Here is a 20,848-nt window from a genome sequence, read left to right on the forward strand (position 1 = left end):
ACATCCCCTCTTCGCACACAAGCCACAGGGGTGTGCCATGGGCCCCTATAATACCTGTGAGGGGACGGGGCCCTGTGGTCAGACCCGTGGCTGACTCCAGGGTGGCAGACCTCTCCCCGGGGACCCCACAACTACAGGATGAACTCCAGCCAGGCGGGCTCAAAGGGCACGTGGGAAAACGTGTACTTGGCTTCCACTTCTGCTAACAGCCGTGCTCCCTGCAGAACGTGGCATTTGGGGGTCAAGAGCTTTCTGTTTCAAAATAGTCTCCAAGGCAATGAGCTTCACTCACATGGCCTCTGGCTACGGCACAGACTCCCCACCCTGGAGGGTTTAAACGCTTAAACGCAGTCCCAAGCTGTCCTGCCATCTGCCACCCCTCGCGGAGAGGAAGATAGGGTCATGCTGCTTGCCAGGGGGTTGGGAACAGCTGTCTGGGAACTAACGGGAGTAACCACCTCATCACCCCCCACCAGACTTTTCTTATCCCCCCACTGCCTGCAGCAGCTCGGAGAAGCAGACAGACCCCAGGAGGAGCTACAGGAGACCCCATGGGGTCCTGTGGGCCCTGCACCCTGGGTGACAGCGCGCATCCATGCATCGGGGAACTTCTTGCCACAGCCCGCAAGTGCCAGTGACCTTGGAACCGCCAGCCCTACAGGCACTTACCGAAGCGACCCATCATCATCCTGCAAAGAAGAACAGAGGGAGAGAGCCGTCAGCGGGTGCTCAGAACACAGTGCGGTGAGGGCACGATGGAGGGAACCCCAAAGTTGGAGCCCTAAATTGTCCTGCTGAAGGGCTCTTTATAAAAATGTAAATCCTGTCTTAACCGATTCTCTGTCCCTCTCATCACAAACGCAGGTGCATGTGTGGGTTTCTAAAGGTGTGCACGAGATCAGCAGCAAGTTGCCACCTTGAGTCAAACCACCCCTGAATGCCATTTGGGGGGATTAAATTATGGGAGCAGTTAACAGGAAGAACGGTTCAGCAGATAACGGGTCTTCTGGGGTCGATGAATGGGAAACTTTGAAGTCCAGGGTGCAGACCACCCAAGGGTCCCACCGTGGTGAGCTGCGTGTTCAGAGAAACACGAAACTCGGGGATCCTGAAGAATCAGAAGCTGGACCCTGATCTAGCAGGCAGAGGCTGAAACCACAAGGCACAGAGGCTAGTCCCTCCATGAGGACTGCGAGGGCCCCGTGCACAGGTCCTCCCCTGCTTGAGCTTCCTGAGAGGCGAGGGGGTCTTCAGATTGTCCCCAAATCCCTCTAGACTCGAGTCTTTAGGCTCCAACTTATTTAACAAATACTTCTTGAGCAGCTACTATGGGCATGCCATGAAAATGCAGAAATAAACAGCCCGCTCCCATGAACCCCATGGCCCGGCCCCTAAGCTCACATTTCAACACAGTCCACGTGTACCCAAAGTGTCACATATAGGAGATGCTACGGGAACTAAAAGGAAGCCAGTCATTCGTGTATGGCAAACAGGGAGGGCTTCCTGGAGGACGGGACCTCAGAACCAGCTCTAGAAAGAGACAGGAAGGAGGCCAAGGCTAGACAGAGGTGCAGAGAATCTCTGGGGCTGCAGGAGGCTGGGCTGCCAGAGCGCCAAGGCCAGAAGGAGCGGGAAGGCCAGCGGGCAGATGGGACAGTACTTTGTGGTTTTCGCAGACATCTGGTGATTTAGATGCTCCATCCAATCCCCTATGGCCACACAGAGGGGTAGGGATTGGGGAGAGCACGCCCAGAGGCGGGGAGGCCAGGCAGGAGACTGGCGCTCCTTCCCCATCCTGAGTCTGGGGCCACACAGCACTTTCCACAAGCTGCCCAGGCTGGAATCCACATTTCTACAGACACGGCCTTTGTCACCTGCTAGCCCGCCAGCCCTTGTCCCAAACCACTCCACCTCCCAGTGCCCAGCACAGTGCCCTCATGCTGGTCACTGCTGTGAGCTGTACGGGCCATGCACCCCTCTCTACCCACCCCCTCCCCCGCTAGCTCCGATTCCAGAGCTCCTAACTCCCCCAGCTGCCCTCCCTCAGGTCACCAAACCCTGGCCACAGTCCCTCCCAGGGCTGCACCCCCACCCCACTGCCACAGGCCCAGCTGCCTCTCCCAACAGCAGGCAGTGCCTCTCCCCCGCCCACCCAGGATGATCTTGTGACTTGCTCTGACCCACAGAATGTGAGGACAGCACATGGGGCAGGGGGCCAGAACCCTGAGGGCACCCTGGGAGGAAACCCAGGTCCCCAAGGACGAGGCACAGGTACAGGGACAGAGGCCTGCCAGCCGCCAGCACCAAGCACCAGATGAACTGAACACCTGCCCGGCTTAGCCCAGCTCAGTCCAACCCCGCATCATCAGCAGGTAACGGGACTGTCGTTTTAAGCTGCTTGGATTTGGGGAGGGGGGCGGCTTGTAACATAATCATAAGACACCACCCACTCCTCATTCCCCTCCTCCTGCTCCCAAACAGGCCAGGCTGGAGTGAGCACCAGGTCCCTTGTCCCTTGCGCCGCCCCTCCCCCGCCCCCACCCCCATGGATTTGGAACAGATGTGCTGCCCATCAGGCCACATGGCAGTGGCTCCCCAATTCACCCGGCAGCTCCCACTCCAGGAGTGGTCCCCCGTGTCAGCCTGGATCTGTGAAAGACCGGACGTGAATGCGTGACATGGGAATTAATCACTCGGTGGACGGAGCAGGAGGGTTCACCGAGACGATCCAACTTTCATGTTCTGTTTCATCTGAACCAGGTTTGGGGGAGAGGCACCAATGCAGTGATTTTTAAAGATCCTTAACAAGGGGCCGTGGGGGGCTCCTAAAAGCTACCTGCAAAACAGACCATTTGACTGGCTACGTTCAGTAGCTCTGAAGCCTTTTAGACGTCTTAAAAGTTGCCGTCCGGCTTTCCCTACGAGACGAGCGACAGTCCGCACGCTCTCAAAGGAATTTCTGGGTCAGTAGTGTGGCTCTCTCTCCCACGGAGCTGATGCCCGGGCGGACAGATGAGCCGCGACAAGGGGTCCCCTGACCATTCGGAACCCCTCCTCCCCGCACCCAACCTTCTCGAAGTTCACCTTCTAAAATAAGGAATATACGTCCAAAGGCTTCGGAGAAGAACTCCGTCCTCACACGGAAAACTCTGAAGACGCCAGCACACTCACCTTACAAAAGCTCAAGGTTTTAAATTCCCCTTAGCCGTTTCCTGCTTGTAAAAGATACTGAATGGGATCGGTTCTATTTCCACTTGCTTACCATTCTTGGTGCCATTCCAGAAAAGATTTCAGGCCGCCTCGGTAAGTTCTAATTCCCGTGCCACATGTGGTTTGCCTACTTTTCTATTTGGGAGAATTTCTCATTTAAATACCAGATCAAACTGCTATCTTGCCCTTCCTCGCAAGGGAAAAAAAAAATCCTTGAAGAAAAAGTGCACGCGGGTCATTAAGCTAGGACAGCGCTTGCGTGCGGGTCTCATCCCTGGGTCGGGGGACGCGCACAGAAGTGGCCCCCGCGTCCGTGCCGGTCCCCGGCTAGTGTCCACTTACTCCGTTGTCGTGGTCAGCTCCTCCGTGACGTGGCTGGAGTGCAGCAGGCCTTCTCGCTTCTGCAAACCCCAAAATGAACAAATAAACACACCAACACGCGGGCAGGCAGAGGCGACAGGAGGAAGGACATCACTGGCGTGGTCCTGAGCTGCGTGCAGACCACCCACTAGACAGCATCCAAGCCACGCCCGCGGGGGCAGACTTCAGGTGACTCGAGGGAGTGACCCTTTTGGTGGCTGGAAACTGTCCCCTCCCCTCCTCGACTCTCTCCCTAGGCTCTCTGCGTTGCTCTGAGAGCAGGCAGCTGGCGGGGGCGGGGGGGTTGTCAAGATTAATACCCTAGCTCCCCAAAGGGAACCCATATGCCGTGCAGCTGGGAGAGGGACGGAGCACGGGGAACCCCCATAACAAGGGGAGCAGCCAGTATAAGGACAGGCACGCTTGCCTAAGTAGGATGCCTCCCCCACACCGTCCGCCCCAGAAGTCATGGCCGTTCCGAACCTTGGAACGTGACCTTGTTTGGAAACACGGTGTTTGCAGATAGAGCTAGTTAAGAGGAAGCCGTAAGGCACTAGGGTAGGTCCCAAATCCAATACAACCGGAGTCTTCCTAAGAGAAAACAGCCACAGGCACAGAGGGAAGACTGACAACAGAGCCAGTGCCTGGACAGACGCGCCTACAAGACCGGGAAAGCGGAGGGCTGCCTGCGGCCACCAGAAGCTGGAAGGGGGAAGGCAGGATCCTCCCCTAGAGGCTTCGGAGGGAGCGGGGCCCTGCCGAGTCCTGTGTAGGCCTTCCGGCCTCCCTAACAGTGAGGGAACAATGTCTGTTATTTTAAACACCCAGGCTGTGGTCTTTTGCAACAGGAGTGCTAGGACACAACACTGTGTGTGACAGAATTCTCCAGAAGCCTGCAGGTGTGAAGAGGCACGGAGGGTGGCAGGGTGGGGGGTCAGGGATGGGGAGTAGCCTGCATGTCCCCAGACCCCAGGGTGGCTCTCACCAGCCAGCTAATCCAACCACTGTAAGCCCCTACGTGAACCCCTCGAGACACGGGGAACTCACTCCCCACTGGGGGGTGGGCCCATCGTGGACACCTCTGGAGATTGGAGCTCCCCAGCCCTTCCTGAACTTGGCCTCCGGGGAAGCCTCGAGGCTGGTTCTTGCTGGTGAAAAGCAGGCACCCTGCAGCGGAGCCCATCAGCGCCCACGGGCTCCCGGAGAGCCGCCCGTGAGGCCGGAGACACTTCATTCCCTCACGTATCCACGCACCTGTCGGGCACCTACTAGATGCTGGGCCCGGGGCGAGGTAGCAGACACACGAGGCTGAGTATTTCAGTTTTATAGCATAATCTCAGATTTCTGGGGAAATCACTGCAACTCGGAGAAATCAAGAGCTCGCCTGCGGCCACGCTGCCAGGTAGTAAAGAGGCCCCTGTCCTCATCCCTTCCCTCCTTGGTCCCCACATTCCTTGCATCTCCCATCTCCGACCGGAGAACCGGGCCTTGGGTCTGGGAGGAGGGCTTCTGAGGCCAGAGGCTGGCCAGTTCTCGGGACCTCCGCCCCCCCGATGCATGGCCTTTGGGCAAGTGCTTGCCCGCATCAGTAAAACTTTCTGAAAACCCAAAAGATTTTCTTGGACCCAAGCACAGCCTGAAAGGAAATGCCTTAATCACCAAGCCATACAGCACTCATGGGGCCCCGAGACTGATGGACACGGGTTTGGGAACCACACGCCCACGTGTCCTTGGGAAGCCTTTCCCGGCTGGTTGCCTCGGGTGAGCACCGAGGGCTGGGGCAGCAGAATCGGTCCCCAACCCCATCACCACCATGGACCATAAACCTCCCTCCTTAGGAAGCAAGCAGGGCCCCCATGGCGTGGGGAGGGGGGAGTAACCCTCGCCCGATGCCAGAAAGGGGGCATTCCCGCCCCGCAGGGTCTGGGCAGAGCTCCCAGGGTAACGGAGGGGACAGGCGGCTTCATAAAACCAGGACCAGCCAGAGCCTTGCAGCCCGCAGAAGGCACGGAGCCTCTAAGGGAAAGAGTGGAGCTGGACATCACAAGTGCATGAACACACAGACATCCGGGTTCCCAGCAAAACCTCATCAGTCTGGCAGGAGAGCGGTGCTTGCGCAAGCAGAGTGTTTTCCCCGTTTGGTGTCCCCGACAGCCAGGGCTCAGGGCCAAGTACACAGTAGGTGCTTCCTATGCATTTACTGGACAAGACCGCAAACACAGAGTCGGGGCTGGGTCTGTCCCCTTAAACGCAGGGGACACGGCAGGAAAGGCTGCTTTGCCCCTGCCAGAAGGACCCCAGCTCCCAGTGACACCTCTCCAAGGGAAGCAAAAGAAACGACCCTAAGAGGGCAATCGTGAGGACTGGAGGAGATAATTCACAGCAGATGCGGAGAAAGCTTTCATCAGGGTATCCATTTCATACCGCTGGTCTCAACCCGCTCCGGTGAGTAATAAGCTCATTCAAGAGAACTGAATTCCAACCACTTGGCTTTGGGGAGAAATGAATGTTCTTTTTAAAAAAATGCTGGAAAATTAAACCTCAACACACTCATTGCCTTTGAATCTGCCTCTCTCCAAATCAGTGCCATTGTTCCGGCTCCAACATGTGTCCCCAAGCCAGGGCAAGACACACATTTTGTCAAGAGGGGAGAACAGAAGGTGGCCGCACAGGAGGGAGGGAAAAAAGCAGCAGTGGGGGGAGTCCACGGGAGAAAAGCGCCCCCACACCCCACACCCCACCGCCCCGCAGCATGGCGGGCAGGTCCGCCGCCCACTACTCACCCGCACGACCACCACTTGCACGGACACGTGCTCGGGGAGGCGGATCGGGGCGCGGAAGTGCATGGCCAGGGCCACGAGCAGGTGCAGGATGGCCACCAGGTTCTTCCCGTGGATTGCTGGTCGGGGAGAAAGAAGGGAGCTGGTTTAGGTCAGGTTCTGCAGGAACCCCGAGCCCGGGTCCAAAAGGCAATAAAGACACTGCGTCCAAACGAGACCACGGAGAAAAACCACGGTGGGGGGGGGAGCGGGGGCCACAGGAAAATGAAGATGACGAGCGCCTCGTGTGAGTCTACTTCTCCTCTCTAATTAGCTTTCCTTCCTGTTGACTTTCAGGTGACACATGCAACCGCTTTCAAAGCACAGCATTTGTAAAAGGGGTAAGCAGGGGTGGGGTGGTAAGGACACAGAGCGGGCAGGAGAGTGAGGTTAGCCCAGGGAAGGGAGAATTTTGTGGAAAATGGGTCATCATGGCCACTTAGGGGTCACAATAATGTGCATCACTCTCCCGGCCGCTCAGGTCTCCCTCTGCCCCATCACCGGCCTGCGCAAGGGAGGAGAGCAAGGGGGGGCGGCACTCTGAGGGAGAAGATGGGAACCCCTGCTCCACCTCGGTCCCTGGCCGCCGTCCCCAACACTCCAGCTCTCCAGTCCTCGGACAGGTGCGGTCGTACTCACTCCCCTGCAGTGCTTACAGCTTCCAAACACCCCAGTCCTCCCCGACGGCGCCCACGACCCTTGAGGCAGGCTTGGGTCTGTGACACGTCCCGATGCCAAGAAACCAGGCGCCGTCAGCCACAGCCTGGGGCTCGTCCGTCCAAAGCCCAGGGGACCCTGGCAGCAGGGAGGGCCCTGCCTGCCCTACACTGAGGATGGGGGGGGTGAGACGGGGGGGAGCCGACAAAGAACTTTCTGGCTTTAGTTCTTCACCTTCCCGGTGTCACGTCTCGGCTGGGAAGACCGTGATGCCACATACCGGCCGTGCGAGCACACTCCGGGATCTACCCAGAGGCCGGCATGAACCTCTTCCTGGGGACCTTGCTGTCGGGGCCACTGGTGTATGCGCTTGGCTCCCTTCCAAGAACCCCACAGAGCTTCTCTCTCTTTCCCCCACTTCCTCTGGGAGCCTCCCCTGCCCACCAGACCAGAAACATCATCTCTCCTCTCTAAAGCACGGGGGGGAATAAGGCAGTGACAGGCGTGACTTTGTCCCTCCCCCAGGAGCGAGCTCCCAAGAGCAGGGACGCTGGCTCTGGCCTGTCCCAGCTGCCTTCCAGACAGCAGCAGCAGGAACGTGCTCTGGGGTTTTGAACGTGCAAGCCCAGAGAGGCCACGATGAATGACAGCATGGCAAGCTGCGGGGACAGGCCCGGTGGCCCCCGAGACCACTCACAGTCAACGGTCCACTGGAGCGCCCGGCCGTGGGGCCGCAGCAGGCCGTGCACGGCTTCAAGCACCGTCCGCAGCTTCTGCTTCTGCCCGATCTCAGATTGCGTCACCTCAGCCACGTTCAGCTTGCAGCCCGCCAGCTTCTCTGCAACGAGAAGGACGAGAGCGAGGCACAGGGGTCAGGAGACGCTGGAGGGTCCCGGGGCCGCCGGTGACCCAGCTGCAAGGGGGCTGGCCGCTCCCTCCCCCAGACTGGGGCGAGCAGATCATCACAGCGCTTGGAGCCTTCTAGTCCTTCGAGCTCCTTGGGAAAGTACTCTAGAGCCGGAAAGGGGGTGTGGAGGTCGAGGCCAGACCGGGAGGTGTCCCGCTTAGGAACATTCTAGGCACGTGACATGGGAAAATGACGCGAGTGCACCTGCGAGGCAGGGAGGGGACCCGCAGGGACTCCGGGGATGGGGCCAGAGCAGGACAGGCGGTGCAGTGGGTCCCCTTGTTTCTCTAACAGCAGGACAGACACCACGGTAAGGACGGCGGGATGTTCGCAGACATTGCCACGAAGGACTTTATCCCTGAGAGCAAGCCGGGAGCAACCTGGGGGACCCTGACAAGAACCGCCCCATCAGCTTGAGATCTAGGACAGACCCCAAGCCCGGCCCAGGGGCAAGCTCCGTCCACTCCCCCACCCCCACCCCCGACGCAGGTCCCCCACCTGCTAAGGGGCAAGGGGAGGAGGGGCTCTACAACCCAGCTGTCCTCCTGACGGGCTGTCACTCCTCAGCAAAGCAACAGCAGCAGCAGAACACGGTGACCTGTTCCCTGGGAGGGTGACCGTGCTGCCTGATGCAGAGCCCCACTGGCTGCGAGCCAGGACGTGGCTGCTGGCCGTGGCCCCGACAGGAGGGACAGCATACAAGCCGTGGAGTCCAGGCCGGTCACGGTGGGGATCCCGTTTTGCAGGTGGTCCCCAGCAAAGCTCTGTGTATGGGGGCCCCTCACTCAACATTCTCTCCCTGCGTCCTCCCCACCCTTCATCAGAACAAGAGTAAACCATGTTAATATTCCCTGCAGGATCCTATTGTAGAGCAATGCCGGTGGGGCTTGGGACGCCCCTCCCTCGCTCCCTCCTTCCTTCCCCTCATTCCTTCCTTCCCTCCTCCTTTCCTTCGCTAGCTCACAAAAGAGCTATCTGAGCACCTGTGTGCCAGGCACCGTCCTGGGGCCAGATGCAGCAGACAGGAGGCTCCCCAGCGGGCTGGCAGCCTCGCCACCACCACATGGGGCTGCCAGCCGCAGCCGCCTCGAGGGCTAGAAGCGAAATAAAGCACCTCCACCAAGGGCGTCCTGCGGGGGCTGTAAGTGGTTGCCGTTTCCATATTTTGATGTCCCTCTGCCTCCGGTAGGTCCCAGCTGGATAAGCCACAGCTGTTCCATACCGGACGGACACCCTGAAAATACACAGCAGGACCCCCAGGTGTGGCAGGGCGGAGCGCAGGGTCCTGGGGAAGGAAGGAGGGTGACAGAGTCGGGTGGTCCAAAAGCCTCACCTGCTGGGAGACGGGGAGCCCAGCGCGCTCTGCCACCCCCTCCACCAGGCAACCCTGCAGACCTGCAGCCTGAACGCGGTGGCTGGAGGAGGTGCGGCGGAGAGGGGAAGGAAACCACACTGGCCTGTTAGGGGTCCGGGAATGGAGCACCACAGACTGGGGCGTACACGATGTAAACTTGCTCTCAGCACCCTGGAGGTTAAAGATTGGAGACTGGGGGTCGGCAGAGCCGGTCTCCCCCGAGGCCTCTTTCCCCAGGTCCTCACGTGCATCTGTGTCTTGATTTCCTCTTCTTAAAAGGACCCCAGCCCTATGGGTTTAGGGGCCACCTTCCAACGATCTCATTTCAACCTAACGACCTCTAGAAAGACCCTGTCTCCAAATAGTCACACTGGGAGGTTCTAGGGATTACGATTTCAACTTAGGACTCCTGGGCAGGGGGAGGGCGGGGTGGGGGGACACAATCCAGCCCATGACAGGAACCGAGGAGGCTAGTAGTTCCCGGGTGCTGCCCGAGGCCGGTCCTGCCGGTTCTGCCGCATGGGAGAGGATCAGACAGGCTGCCCGCGTCACCTGCATCACTGCCTAGTGACGGGCTTTGCTGCGGCAGCACCTGCCTTCGGAGCACGGAGAGGGATGGAGGAAGCTGGGGGTGGGGGTGGTCCTCAGATGTGGCAGGCAAACGAGCTGCGGCTGAATGCGGGGCCGTGAACACGCCTTGCGCAGGGAGGCCTGCCTTTTGCAAGGAGAAGGGAGCTCCATGAGTTAGAAGCAGGACCCCAGCAGGCCCGGGAGCCCCCAGGGGACCCTGGCAGCAGCACCCACCCTCTGCCCGCAAATGGCCCATCCTGCAGAAGGGTTCCACCTGCTGAAGCCTGCCACGGGGCAGAGTCGGCAGCTGTGTCCAGAGTCTGCTCTGAAGAAGAGGGACCCATCCAGGGTAGTGCTGGAGACTCACACTTGGCGACCTCACGTGGCCGAACCAAGAGGTCCGCCCTCTGTTCTCACGCCCGCCTCCTTGAAACACCCTTCCTCCACCCCTCCAGAGGGAGCACTCCCCGCGGGCCTCCTCCCTCGCGGCTGGACCCTCAGACTCCTTCACGGGCTCCTCCTCTTTCTGACCCCTTCCTGACCAGGCAGGGCCCCGGCCGCAGACCTCTCCTCTCCCCAGGTGCACAGAAGTCAGCTTTGGCCTTGGCCCTCGCCACAGTCTCCTTTTCGGCGTTGGCTTCTGCCTTTGGAGACAGTGACGAGCCCAATGTCTAGTCCATGCAGGTGCCGTTCCTGCTAGCCCTGGGCTCGCGGACCACGTGCTCGCACGGGTCACTGTGGCATCTCGTCAGCGCGGCAACACCAGCAGTAAGCCATCGTCGAGCAGGCAGCGCGTGCTGATTTTCTGTTCAAACCCGAATGTTCTCCTCCACGGGTCTCTTCCTCCCGCAGACCATTGTGTCAACCCCCGTGACATGGGAGTGATTTTAGAATGGCCTGATCAAGTGCTCAAGTAAGATACTGACAAGGGACAGACGGCAGCTGCGCCGACAGAGGCTGCCGAGCGAGAGTCGCTCCCGTGACACTCTGTGGGTAACACAGCCAACGCGGGACGATGGAAAATCACGCAGCTTCACAGCGCGTGTGGAATCTGCCGGCAGAGGAGGGGACCAAAGGATGTGCCTCGAGGGGCAAGATTTCTTACCTGATACCTGCTCTAAAGACCCCTGTCACTTGTCGCCTGGCAGGCGCCAGCATCGTTGACAGGCAAATTCAGAGCCCGTCCTATGATCCGGTGACAGTACCGAGGACCCCCCCTACCCCCCACTCCCCCCACTAGAACTCAAGCTTAGGACACAATTTTTTCAAGCAATTGGGTTAAAGGAGCCACGGGGGCATGCAAAAGCATCAGAAGGAAAAAAAATCCAAGGGCTATTACTCTGAAGTTTGCTTCTGAAACTGCTAGGAAGAACCTCTTTCTGCCAGGAAGCCAGGCACCTGCTGGAGGGCCCGTTTCCTGACAGCGGCATCACCCACGGCCAACACTTTGAGCCCAAGGGCCGAAGGGGAGCTCGGTCCTCACTAGGACAAGGAGGACAGCCGGTAACCCGGGCAGCTCCCCCATCGGAAGAATCCTTGCCGGCGGATCCACAGATGCACACCCCCCTCCAGTCTCTACTGAAAGCGGGGGTCACCGCGCGTGTCCACTGTGATGACCCTGAGGGCACCGACAGGGCTGAGGATGACCCTGGGAATAACTACACCAACACAACGATCTAAAACACCAGAACTCCAACCGAAGCTTTTTTTTATCCGCACGTAATCCACGTAAGGTGTTAGATCAGTTCCAGGTATACAATGTAACAATTCAATCTGCCATTTTTAATAATAAACAGGCGATAGTGATTACCAACCCCGATAACGTTTCAGACTTGGGCTTGTACCTCGGACAGTCAATCCGAGACGGGGATCCTTGGCTCAGCCAAATCCTGAGAAATTCTGGGCCGTGTGGCATTCGGCCAACTCGCGAGTCTGGGCCGCCGTCTCTGGGAGAGGTTCCCAGGTACCACGATGTGAAGCACCAGCTCTGGGTTGCGGAGCTCTCCACCCTCACCTGGCCGCTGACCGAGCTAGAACGGGTCCCGGTTCCTGCAACACCCACCTCCTCACCCCCCAACCCCACCCTCCTCCCAAGGGGCTCCTGGTTCCCCAGCTGCTCCGGGACAAACCCAGCTGTCCCGTCAGACTCGACGTCAGCTCCAACCTCCAAGATCTCTCCCCCGGGGTCTGCACCTCCCCCTAGTCTGAGCCACGTCATCTGATACCCAGGCTCCCTGATCTCCCACGTGATCTCAGCTTCTGCCCCCGAGCCCTCCCTTCTGTACCCGGAAGCCCAGGTGACTCTGTAAAACGCTTAGCTCTGATCATGTCACGGCCCTGCTCAAAAGCCCTAGCGGCTTCCTATCACGTAGAATAAAAAGCCTTTGTTGACCAGGGCTGGACGAGACCTGGCCTCGTCCGATTTCCCAGCCCTGTCCAGCCCCCCATGACCCCTCTCCCCCCCTCCTGCAGGCTCTTCCCACGGGTCTTTAAACACTACACTCTTCCTCACCTCAGAGTCTTGGCCCAGAATGTTCTTCTGAGACATCTGCTCAGATGTCTCCTCCCCAGAGGACCGCCCCCACCACCAGACCCTCTCCAGCCCACGACCCTCTGGCTTCCTTCCTAGCGTGTGCCACTCTTAAAGCATCTGTCTGTGTCCCGTAACATTTCTCCTTCTTCCTTCTGCCAAAATGAGGGGCACAGGTGGGCGAGGGGACGCCCTCCCTGTTGTTACCACTGCATCTCCAGAGCCCAGACCCAAACCTACACAAGTTCAATCTCCGTCCAACAGACGGACGACCTAGACAAGCACGACTTTTTCCCTCCAGAGGCACTTTCAGAGGATGGGCAGAGTAAGGCAATGACATATGGGCCATCACCAATTGCGTGTCTTTCAGGGCAAATTGCATCAGGCCATGCCCTCCCCACCACCCCCGCAGGAGGGCTGGCCTGCGGAGGAAGTGGCACCGTCCTTGTCCCATCTCCCGGGCTCCACAGGAAAGTTCTGGAACCTGGGCATGGCCTGCTGCCACCAGGAGTCGCCACCTGGAGCGTGGGCTCAGAGCTGAGGCTCCAAGGCTGCCCTGAGGACGAGCAGCCCATGCCCCCTTGCAGAGAATCGAGTGGCCCTTTGCTGGGGATGCCCAAGACTCACCCAAGAGCTTCTGGAGCACCTGCCCGTCGTAAAGGTCCTCCTCCAGCTGCTTCACGATGATTCTCTCCTCCACCAGGACGTCGTTGATCCAGTCAATGAGAACCTGCGGACAAGGAGCATCATGGCCTCACTTACCATGCCAGGCAGACCAGGGCACCACCAGAGCAGACCCGTAACTGAGCGCTGCTGGGCACCGAGACGCACCCCGGCACAGCAGCCGGGCAGACGGGAAGGGAAAGATGCGGCCTCGGCGGCTGGACTTCGCGTGGGATTTCATGAGGGGACAGCTGGAGGGCTGCTACCACCATGACCCTGGGTATCCTCCTGGTGGGAGCTTGGGTGGACAGGGATGCTCTCAGGAAAAGAAAACGAGGATTCCTGTTCACGGTGGCTTGGAGGAAGGGGTAAAGTGTAATAGCAGCACTGGCCCTCGGGGCCCGAGGCATGACAGGTGGCCCATTCGACATCCGTCCATCCCTCCCCTCCCATAGGATCCACCCCAGAGCAGCTCCTGCCACCCTGAGCCTAAAGCCCTGGAGAGAAGGCGGTCCCAGACGGCCCGTGATTGACAGCTCCGAGCCCCTCTTCTTCCAACAGCTTTACTGAGATAGAATTCACATCCTATACCATCCACCCTTTGAAAGTGTGCAATTCAGGGGTTTTTAGTCTTCATGGACTCGTGCACCCATCACCACAATCAGCTGAGAACAACATCATCGCCCCCAAAAGAAACCCACAGCCCATAGCAGGCCCTCCGAGCCCTCCTTCCAACCACTCAATTCTGCTCTCCGTCTGTGGATCAGTCTATACTGATCTTTCGTATAAATGCACTTTCATGCCAGTGGGATTTCCTATAAATTTCGTATCAATTGTACTTTATGTAATACAGGATATTCTGCATCTGGCTTCTCTCGCTGGGCACGATGTTTTCAGAGCCCATGCGCTCCGAAGCCCGGGTCAGAACTTATTCCCTCCCGTGGCACAATGACACCCCAGCACACGGATCTGTCACATCTCGTGGGTCCACTCGTCACAGCTGAGGGCTTCTGCACTGGAGCCACTTTTCGTGGCTTTGGGGAGTCCTGCTACCCGGAACGTGGGCGTCTCAGTTTCCATGTGGACACGCGCTCACTTCTCTTGGCCGGCCTCCCGCTGGAGACCTTTCTCAACAAAGTTTCCACTCTCCTCCTGGCGACCCACGACCAACGTATCATAAGAGATGACAGCTTCAGCTGTGAAGAGATCTATGGAGAAACGGGATTCCATCTGGCCAATCCCACTTCAGCCACTAAAGAAGACGGACGCCTGAACCCACTCAATCAAAAATAGAACAGGACCTTCCTGTGCAGGCAAAACTAATAAAACTACCTAATTGGTCTCAATGACCTCTTGGAAACGGGACGTTAGTGCCCCTCTCGAAGACGAACGAAAGGGCACAAGTCCATAATATCGAGTTCTCTGTCACCCTCTGAAACCGATGTAGCCTGCGAAACAGGCCACAGAGCAAATGTCTGTGAAGCATCTTCTGTTTTCCCACTAACTCAAAAATATTAAATCAGACACACAATCCCATGAAGATGGAAGGGAACACAAACGCAGGTCTGGAGGAAGGCAGAGGTGAGCAGCTCTGCGGCATTCTGATTTCGACAGAGCCACCCGAAAGGTCAGCAAACAAGCCAGCGACGGTTCTCCCACACCGTCCCCCGCCCGCTCCCTCCCGCTCCCTCCCCAGGGCCAGCTGCCCGGGTTGGGAGCCTGGCCGGGGGTCTGGAAGCCGGAGCTCACCCCCCTCCCTCCTTCCAGCACCTTCCTCCACGGACACCATGCTTGCCCAGCTTGTGTCCCCCTCTCCACCCTCCCTTCCAGCTCCCCCGGGGAGTCTTCCGTGACCTCTGCGGCCATATCTCTGAGGCCTCGCCCTGCACAACTCTTCTTCTTGCTCTCCGCTCTCTTCCAAGGCCAGCTCATGCCTTCCCGCAACTTCCAACGCAATCCCCAATCAGAAACCCCTAACCATGCAGCCTCACCTCCATGATCCTGCCGTCCAGGTATCCCTAAAAGCATCTCTGAAAGAATTCACCTCCCTCCAAACCTGCTCCTTTTCTAGGAAAGAAACATAACGCCATCCACCAGCGCCTGGACTTCACCCCTCACCCCACTTCTGCCCACCTCATAACTGGGCCCACTTTTCACCCTCTCCTCTTCACTGTCCTTGACTAAACCACCTCCCTGAACCAAGGCCACTTCCAACTGAACATCCAGCCTCCTTGCTGGTATCCTCAAAAACCCCAGGTTCCTCTCTGCCTCAGGACCTTTGCATGTGCCATTCCTTCCAGCCTGAGCACATCTCCTTCCCCCACTCCCTGGCCAGCTCACACTCATCTCTCAGGTCTCAAAAGTCCCTATCATTCTCTGACCACCCCGTCCCATCCAGGCCACGAGCCCCATCACCCCCTCAGCACACCCAAGCACCATTTCCCTGACCCTGTTCACATTTATGTCATGATCTCCCCGACTGGACCCAAAGCTCTGTGGGAGCTATGGCACCAGTGGCTCCGTCCCCACCACTCGGGGCTTACTGCCTGCCAGAAGCAGCCACCAAGTTGACTAACCAATTTACTGAGCATCCACTACGTGCGACATTCTGGGAATAAACAAGACAAAAGGGGCCTCTGTTCTGACATTCGAATTCGACATGCAAAGAGACATAAATACACACACTTGCAGACTGTGATCCATGTTAGAGAGAAAATAAGGCAGGGTAGAGTGGAGAAGGCTGACGAGACACCCAGCCAGGCAGTGAAGGTCAAACGCCAAGAGTGACCGGCCATGTTGATGGCAGGTGCCCTGACCTGATACGATGGGATGAGAAGGGCACCGTACCTCTCTGCGGTTCCTCCTGAACGGATGACCCCACTCTAATCCGGAGGAAAACACCAGACAAACTCCCAGAGAGGGGCATTCTCCAAAATTCCAGGTTAGCACTCATCAAAACGGACAAGGTCATCATACACACGGAAAGTCTAAGAAGCTGCTGGAGCCCAGAGGCGCTAAGGAGACACGATGATGAACTCTCATGTGGGCTCCCGGACAGGGTCCTAGACCGGAAAAAGGACAGTGGGAAAAAAACTAAGGAAATCCGAATAAAATGTGGACTTCAGTTAACAGCAACGTATTAATACCGAACAAACGTACCACGCTATCAGAGAATGTTACTAAGAGGGGAAATCAGGTGTGGATTTATGGGAATTCCTTGTACTCTCTCTCGTTATTTTTCTATAAAGTTATAACTTGTTTAGAAAATAAAGTCTATGAAAAAAAATAAGGCAGGGTTTGGAGATGGGGGGTACAGTGGCCATCGGGGACCAGGAGGTCAGGGGACTTCCTGGAGGAAATGATCTGAGCAGAGATACACCCAGACACAGTGGAGGGCATGGGTAGGGCAGGAGCTAGGGTCAGAGGTGAGTCTGGGAATGGGCAGGCGAAGCAGGGTGGAGGACTGGGAGAGGGAGAGAGACAGGGAGCGGCTGGGCGGGTGCGTGGAACATCTCCAGCGTGTCGAGGTCTCGGGAATGGTGTGAGGTCAAGAGGAAGACCCGTGCCATGGGCTGGAGGCAAATGAGGAAAGGGAGAACAGATAGAGGGAGACAGTCCAAGGAGGGAGAGAAAGGTCTAGAAGCAGCCGGGAGCATCTGGAGCTGGAAGGATGTCTTCTCCCTCTTGCCCCGACATCCATAGAGGGAGGCAGAGACCCTCTAAGCCATCCGAGCCCTGTCACCCACCCTCCCAGGACATGGGAGGGTTACATGGCTGCCAGCTATCACAGGACGACCTGTCCTGTCCCTTTGTCTCCCTGTGGCCACCAGCAAACCTTATTCCCCCAGGGCTCTACCGTGGTCCTTTTATCAGCAAGTTCACAGCGATTACAGGCACCAAGTGACAGTGTTCCACTCACCGGCTGTTACCGAGCACCTGCCTCCTGCCCAGCGGTGGGGGGCAGAGGTGTCCCTGACCTCCGGGAGCCGACACTCCAGCTGGGAGTTGGGCAGAGAAGAAAGAGGAGCTCGAGCGGAGCAATGGCAAATCGAGGCCACGGAGACACAGAGCTCTGCCCCGATGTCTCAGGGAAGAGGAGGGCGTTCAGAAGGCGAACCCACGGCAGGCAGGGCAGGAGGGCCAGGTGACCCCCAGGAGCCAAGCTAGAGCCACATGGCCTCCCTCGGGGCTGGAGTCTCAGAGAACCGCCTCTTCCCCGAGCTGCTGCTGCCGGTCCAGGGCACAGTTCCACAGACCACGCTTTCTCCGGACAGAGGAGGGGGGATGCTTCCTTCTCCCCTGAGACCAAGAGACCTGGAATGACCCCCACTGCGGCTCTCTAAGGCTGACCCACTGCCCAGACCCTGAGCCCACTCCCCCAGCCACAGAGCTGAGACCCCTGTGTCTACGCCCCCCCCACACCACCCCAGGGGCCTGTTCTGGCCCCTGATGAGATTTACTGATGTGGATTTTTTGCAAAGTGTGTCGTTTAAACTTAAGAGAGAAAAATGAGTGCCAGGGATGGCACCTGCTCCATTAGCCTCCCCACAGCACCCAGCAAAGCCCCGAGCCATAAAGGGTCATAAATGCCAGGTAAGTGACTACTAATAATGTTCCTTATGTTGTCTATACTTTTGGGTTACCACCTTTAAAACGATTTTGTAGGCAGAATTTTCAAAGATCCCCCTAAGATCCTAGCCTGCTGTGTACAGGCCCCTATCAACCCTGGGACTGTGAAGATGATGGTTTGCACCCCCATGGTGTGGCTATTATAGGGCCCAGCTGACCTCAAGAAAGAAAGAGCATCCAGGTGGGCCTGACCTAAGCACATGAGCCCTCTGAATCTGCATCTAGAGGTCAGAGACCACAGGCAGAGAGAGGGGAAGCACAGGGGAGAGCCTCTGTGGCTGGCTCCAAAGGCAGCAGGGCCCACCTGGAGAGGAGAGGACTCTAGGGGTAGAGAGCTGACTCCTCCCCAGAAGCTTCAGAAAAGAACTCAGCCCGGTATCACTCAGAGCAGAGAACCCAGCCACACCTCTGACCCGCTCAACTATGCCCTAATCAACAGATGCTGCTTTAAGCAGATAAGCTGATACTTAGTTACACATCAGCAGAACACTAATACAAAGGGCATTTGCTACGCTCAAGCATCAGCCTCATAAACAAGCACCACGACCACCGCCTACAAAACCCAGTGCTGCATGTGCCAGCAGGGACCCGGGGCCCACGCCTGAGGCCCAGAACCACCCACCCCGAGTTCTAACTGTGGGACCTGCAGTCATTTAACATCTCTGGTCCTCAGAGTCTTTGTTAAAAAGAAGGCCAAACAATGCCTAGCCCTGTGTGTGCTACATGACCCAGCAATTCCAGTTCCAGATGTTTCTGCCAAGGTACTAATCCAAAAGGGCCCCTAGACATTTACTAACTCTGGAATGACTCCAATTTTTGTGTAGCAAAAGCTATATACACAGAAGACAAAGCCTGAAGGGACACAAATAAAGGAAAATTACCACTGCCTTCTGTTTGATTTTTGTCTTCTGGGTTTTCAGCAGTCTATGCTGCGGTGGTAGCTGGAAAAAGTAATAATAAATACCCTTTTAAAAAAATCACTATCCAGATGGCGTCTTTGCAGAAATTAACAAGCAGATCCGAAAACGCAAATGGAAATCCAAGGGCTCCCAAATAGCCAAAACAATCTCAAAGAAGACGAAGAAAGTTGGAGAACTCACACTTCCTGATTTCAAACCAAACCGAAAAGCTATGGTAATAAAAATGCATGGTGCTGGCGTAAGGACAGACACAGAGACCAAGAGAATCCAATGGAGAGGCCACCGACAGTCCTCCCACTATAGTCTACCGAGAGCAATAACAATGCTAATTCAATCCAGAAAATGGTGCTGGGACAACTGGGTGTCCACGTGCAAAAGAATACACCACACACAAAAAATCAAAACCAACTCGAAATGGGTCAAAGACCTCAGTCTAAAAATGAACACTATAGAAGTCTTAGAAAGCAGAGTAAACCCTCATGAGCTTGGATTAAGGAAGATTTCTTAGCTATGACACCTAAAGCACAAACGACAAAAGAAACAACGGCTAAACTGGATTAAAACTAAAAACTTTTGTCCTTCAAGATACCAGCAAAGGAGTGCGTGCACGGCTCAGCTAAGCCTCTGCCTTCGGCTCACGTCAGATCCCAGAGTCCTGGGGTCGAGCCCCTCATCGGGCTCCCTGCTCAGCGAGGAGTCTGCTTCTTCCTCTCCCTCTGCCCCTCCCTGCCCCACCAGCTGGTGCGCTCTCTCTCTCTCTCAAATCGATGAATAAAATCTTAAAAAAAAAAAAAAAAGATACGTGCAAGAAAGTAAAAAGATAGCCCACAGAATGGGAAACAATCTTGCAAAATCCTCTGAGAAAGGGTTTGTATCTACAATGAGTAAAGTACTCTTACAACTCAACAATAAAAAGACAGCCAATTTTAAAATGCACAGAAGATCTGGAGAGACTTTTCTCCAAAGAAGCACACGCATGCCCAACACACGAAACGATGGTCAACATCACTAACCATTAGGCAAATGCAAATCAAAGCCCTGGTGAGATACCGTTTCCTACCACCGAGGTGAGCTGTATTAAAAAGACAACCAACAGAAAGTGCTGGTAAGGATGTGGAGGAACTGGAATGTTTCCCATGTTGCTGACAGCATGGAAAATGATGCCCGTGGCAGAACAGTGTGGTAGTTTCTCTGAAGGTTGAACACAGAATCATCACCTGACCCGACCATCCCACTCCCAGGCATGCGCCAAAAGAGAATACCGAAAACACGTGTCCACGCAAAATCTCGTACATGGATGTTCAAAATATCCACTGTTCAAAACAGCCAAAAGGCAGAAGCAACCCAAGGTCCATCAACAGATGAAGCGGTAAACACAGGGTGGTCAAGCCACGCAGGGGAATATTACTCGGCCATAAAAAGGAATAAAGGTCTGACATCGGTTACAACATGGATGAAACTTCCAAACGTGAAATTAGCCAGTCACCAAAGTCCACATACCATACGGTTCTCCTTATAGGAAACACCCAGAATCGGCAAGTCTATGGAGACAGGATAATTCCACCGAGATGGAGTGGCTGCTGGCACAGGGACGGGGAAGGAATAGGGACCGACTGTTGATGGGGGTGGGGTTTCTTTCAGGAGTGATGAAAACCTTCTTCAATTGATTGAGGCAACGGCTGCATGACTCGGGGAGGAGACAGTCCGCCTGCAGTGGATGGGATATGGACACCAGCTCAGTAAAGCGGTTATTTGACTCATCTCTGGAAGGTAGGTGTTCCCACCTGCTTCTGCAGGGCTATCTGAGGATTCGTGAGGCGGCCCGGCTCTAGACGGCTACCATGATCTACACAGGTGTTAGTGCGACCGTCCCTGGATCTCTCTGCATGTCCAAAACTCCTTTCTGATCACTCAGCATAACCAGCAGCACACGCCAGACATGGCCCTCAGCGTGGAAGATACAAACGTGACCTCGTCTCTGCCCCATGTGGGGCCATTGAGGCATCACAGCGGCTTGCTGGGAAGCGCATGTGCGGGAAGGGAATAGACACACAGGAGGACAGAGGAGCCAGGCCCATCTCGTCCTACCTCTGCTACTAGAAAGAGCTGGTCCCCACACTGTGGGGAGTCAACACCCAGCCACCTCTCTGATCTTATCTCGGACCACTGTCCTCCTTGTTCACTAGGCTCCTGCCACACTGCCCTCCTCATTTATCCTTATACTCACTG

General features: G+C 56.6%; 1 protein-coding gene across 1 annotated transcript in view; it reads right to left on the reverse strand.

The window, feature by feature from the left end:
* The window catches only part of PARVB (parvin beta), an 89,853-nt gene that overhangs the window by 17,482 nt on the left and 51,523 nt on the right, over positions 1-20,848 (reverse strand). Inside the window, exons 4-8 of the mRNA XM_032882814.1 lie at positions 13,035-13,137; positions 7,744-7,884; positions 6,354-6,469; positions 3,553-3,611; positions 670-689 (exon numbers count right to left, since the gene is read on the reverse strand). Of these exons, the coding sequence (XP_032738705.1) occupies positions 670-689; positions 3,553-3,611; positions 6,354-6,469; positions 7,744-7,884; positions 13,035-13,137 (439 nt within the window). The remainder of the gene's footprint in view (positions 1-669; positions 690-3,552; positions 3,612-6,353; positions 6,470-7,743; positions 7,885-13,034; positions 13,138-20,848) is intronic.

The sequence above is a fragment of the Lontra canadensis genome, unplaced genomic scaffold (assembly GCF_010015895.1).
Source record: "Lontra canadensis isolate GAN:19392208 unplaced genomic scaffold, GSC_riverotter_1.0 scaffold84, whole genome shotgun sequence".
Lineage (NCBI taxonomy): Eukaryota > Metazoa > Chordata > Mammalia > Carnivora > Mustelidae > Lontra > Lontra canadensis.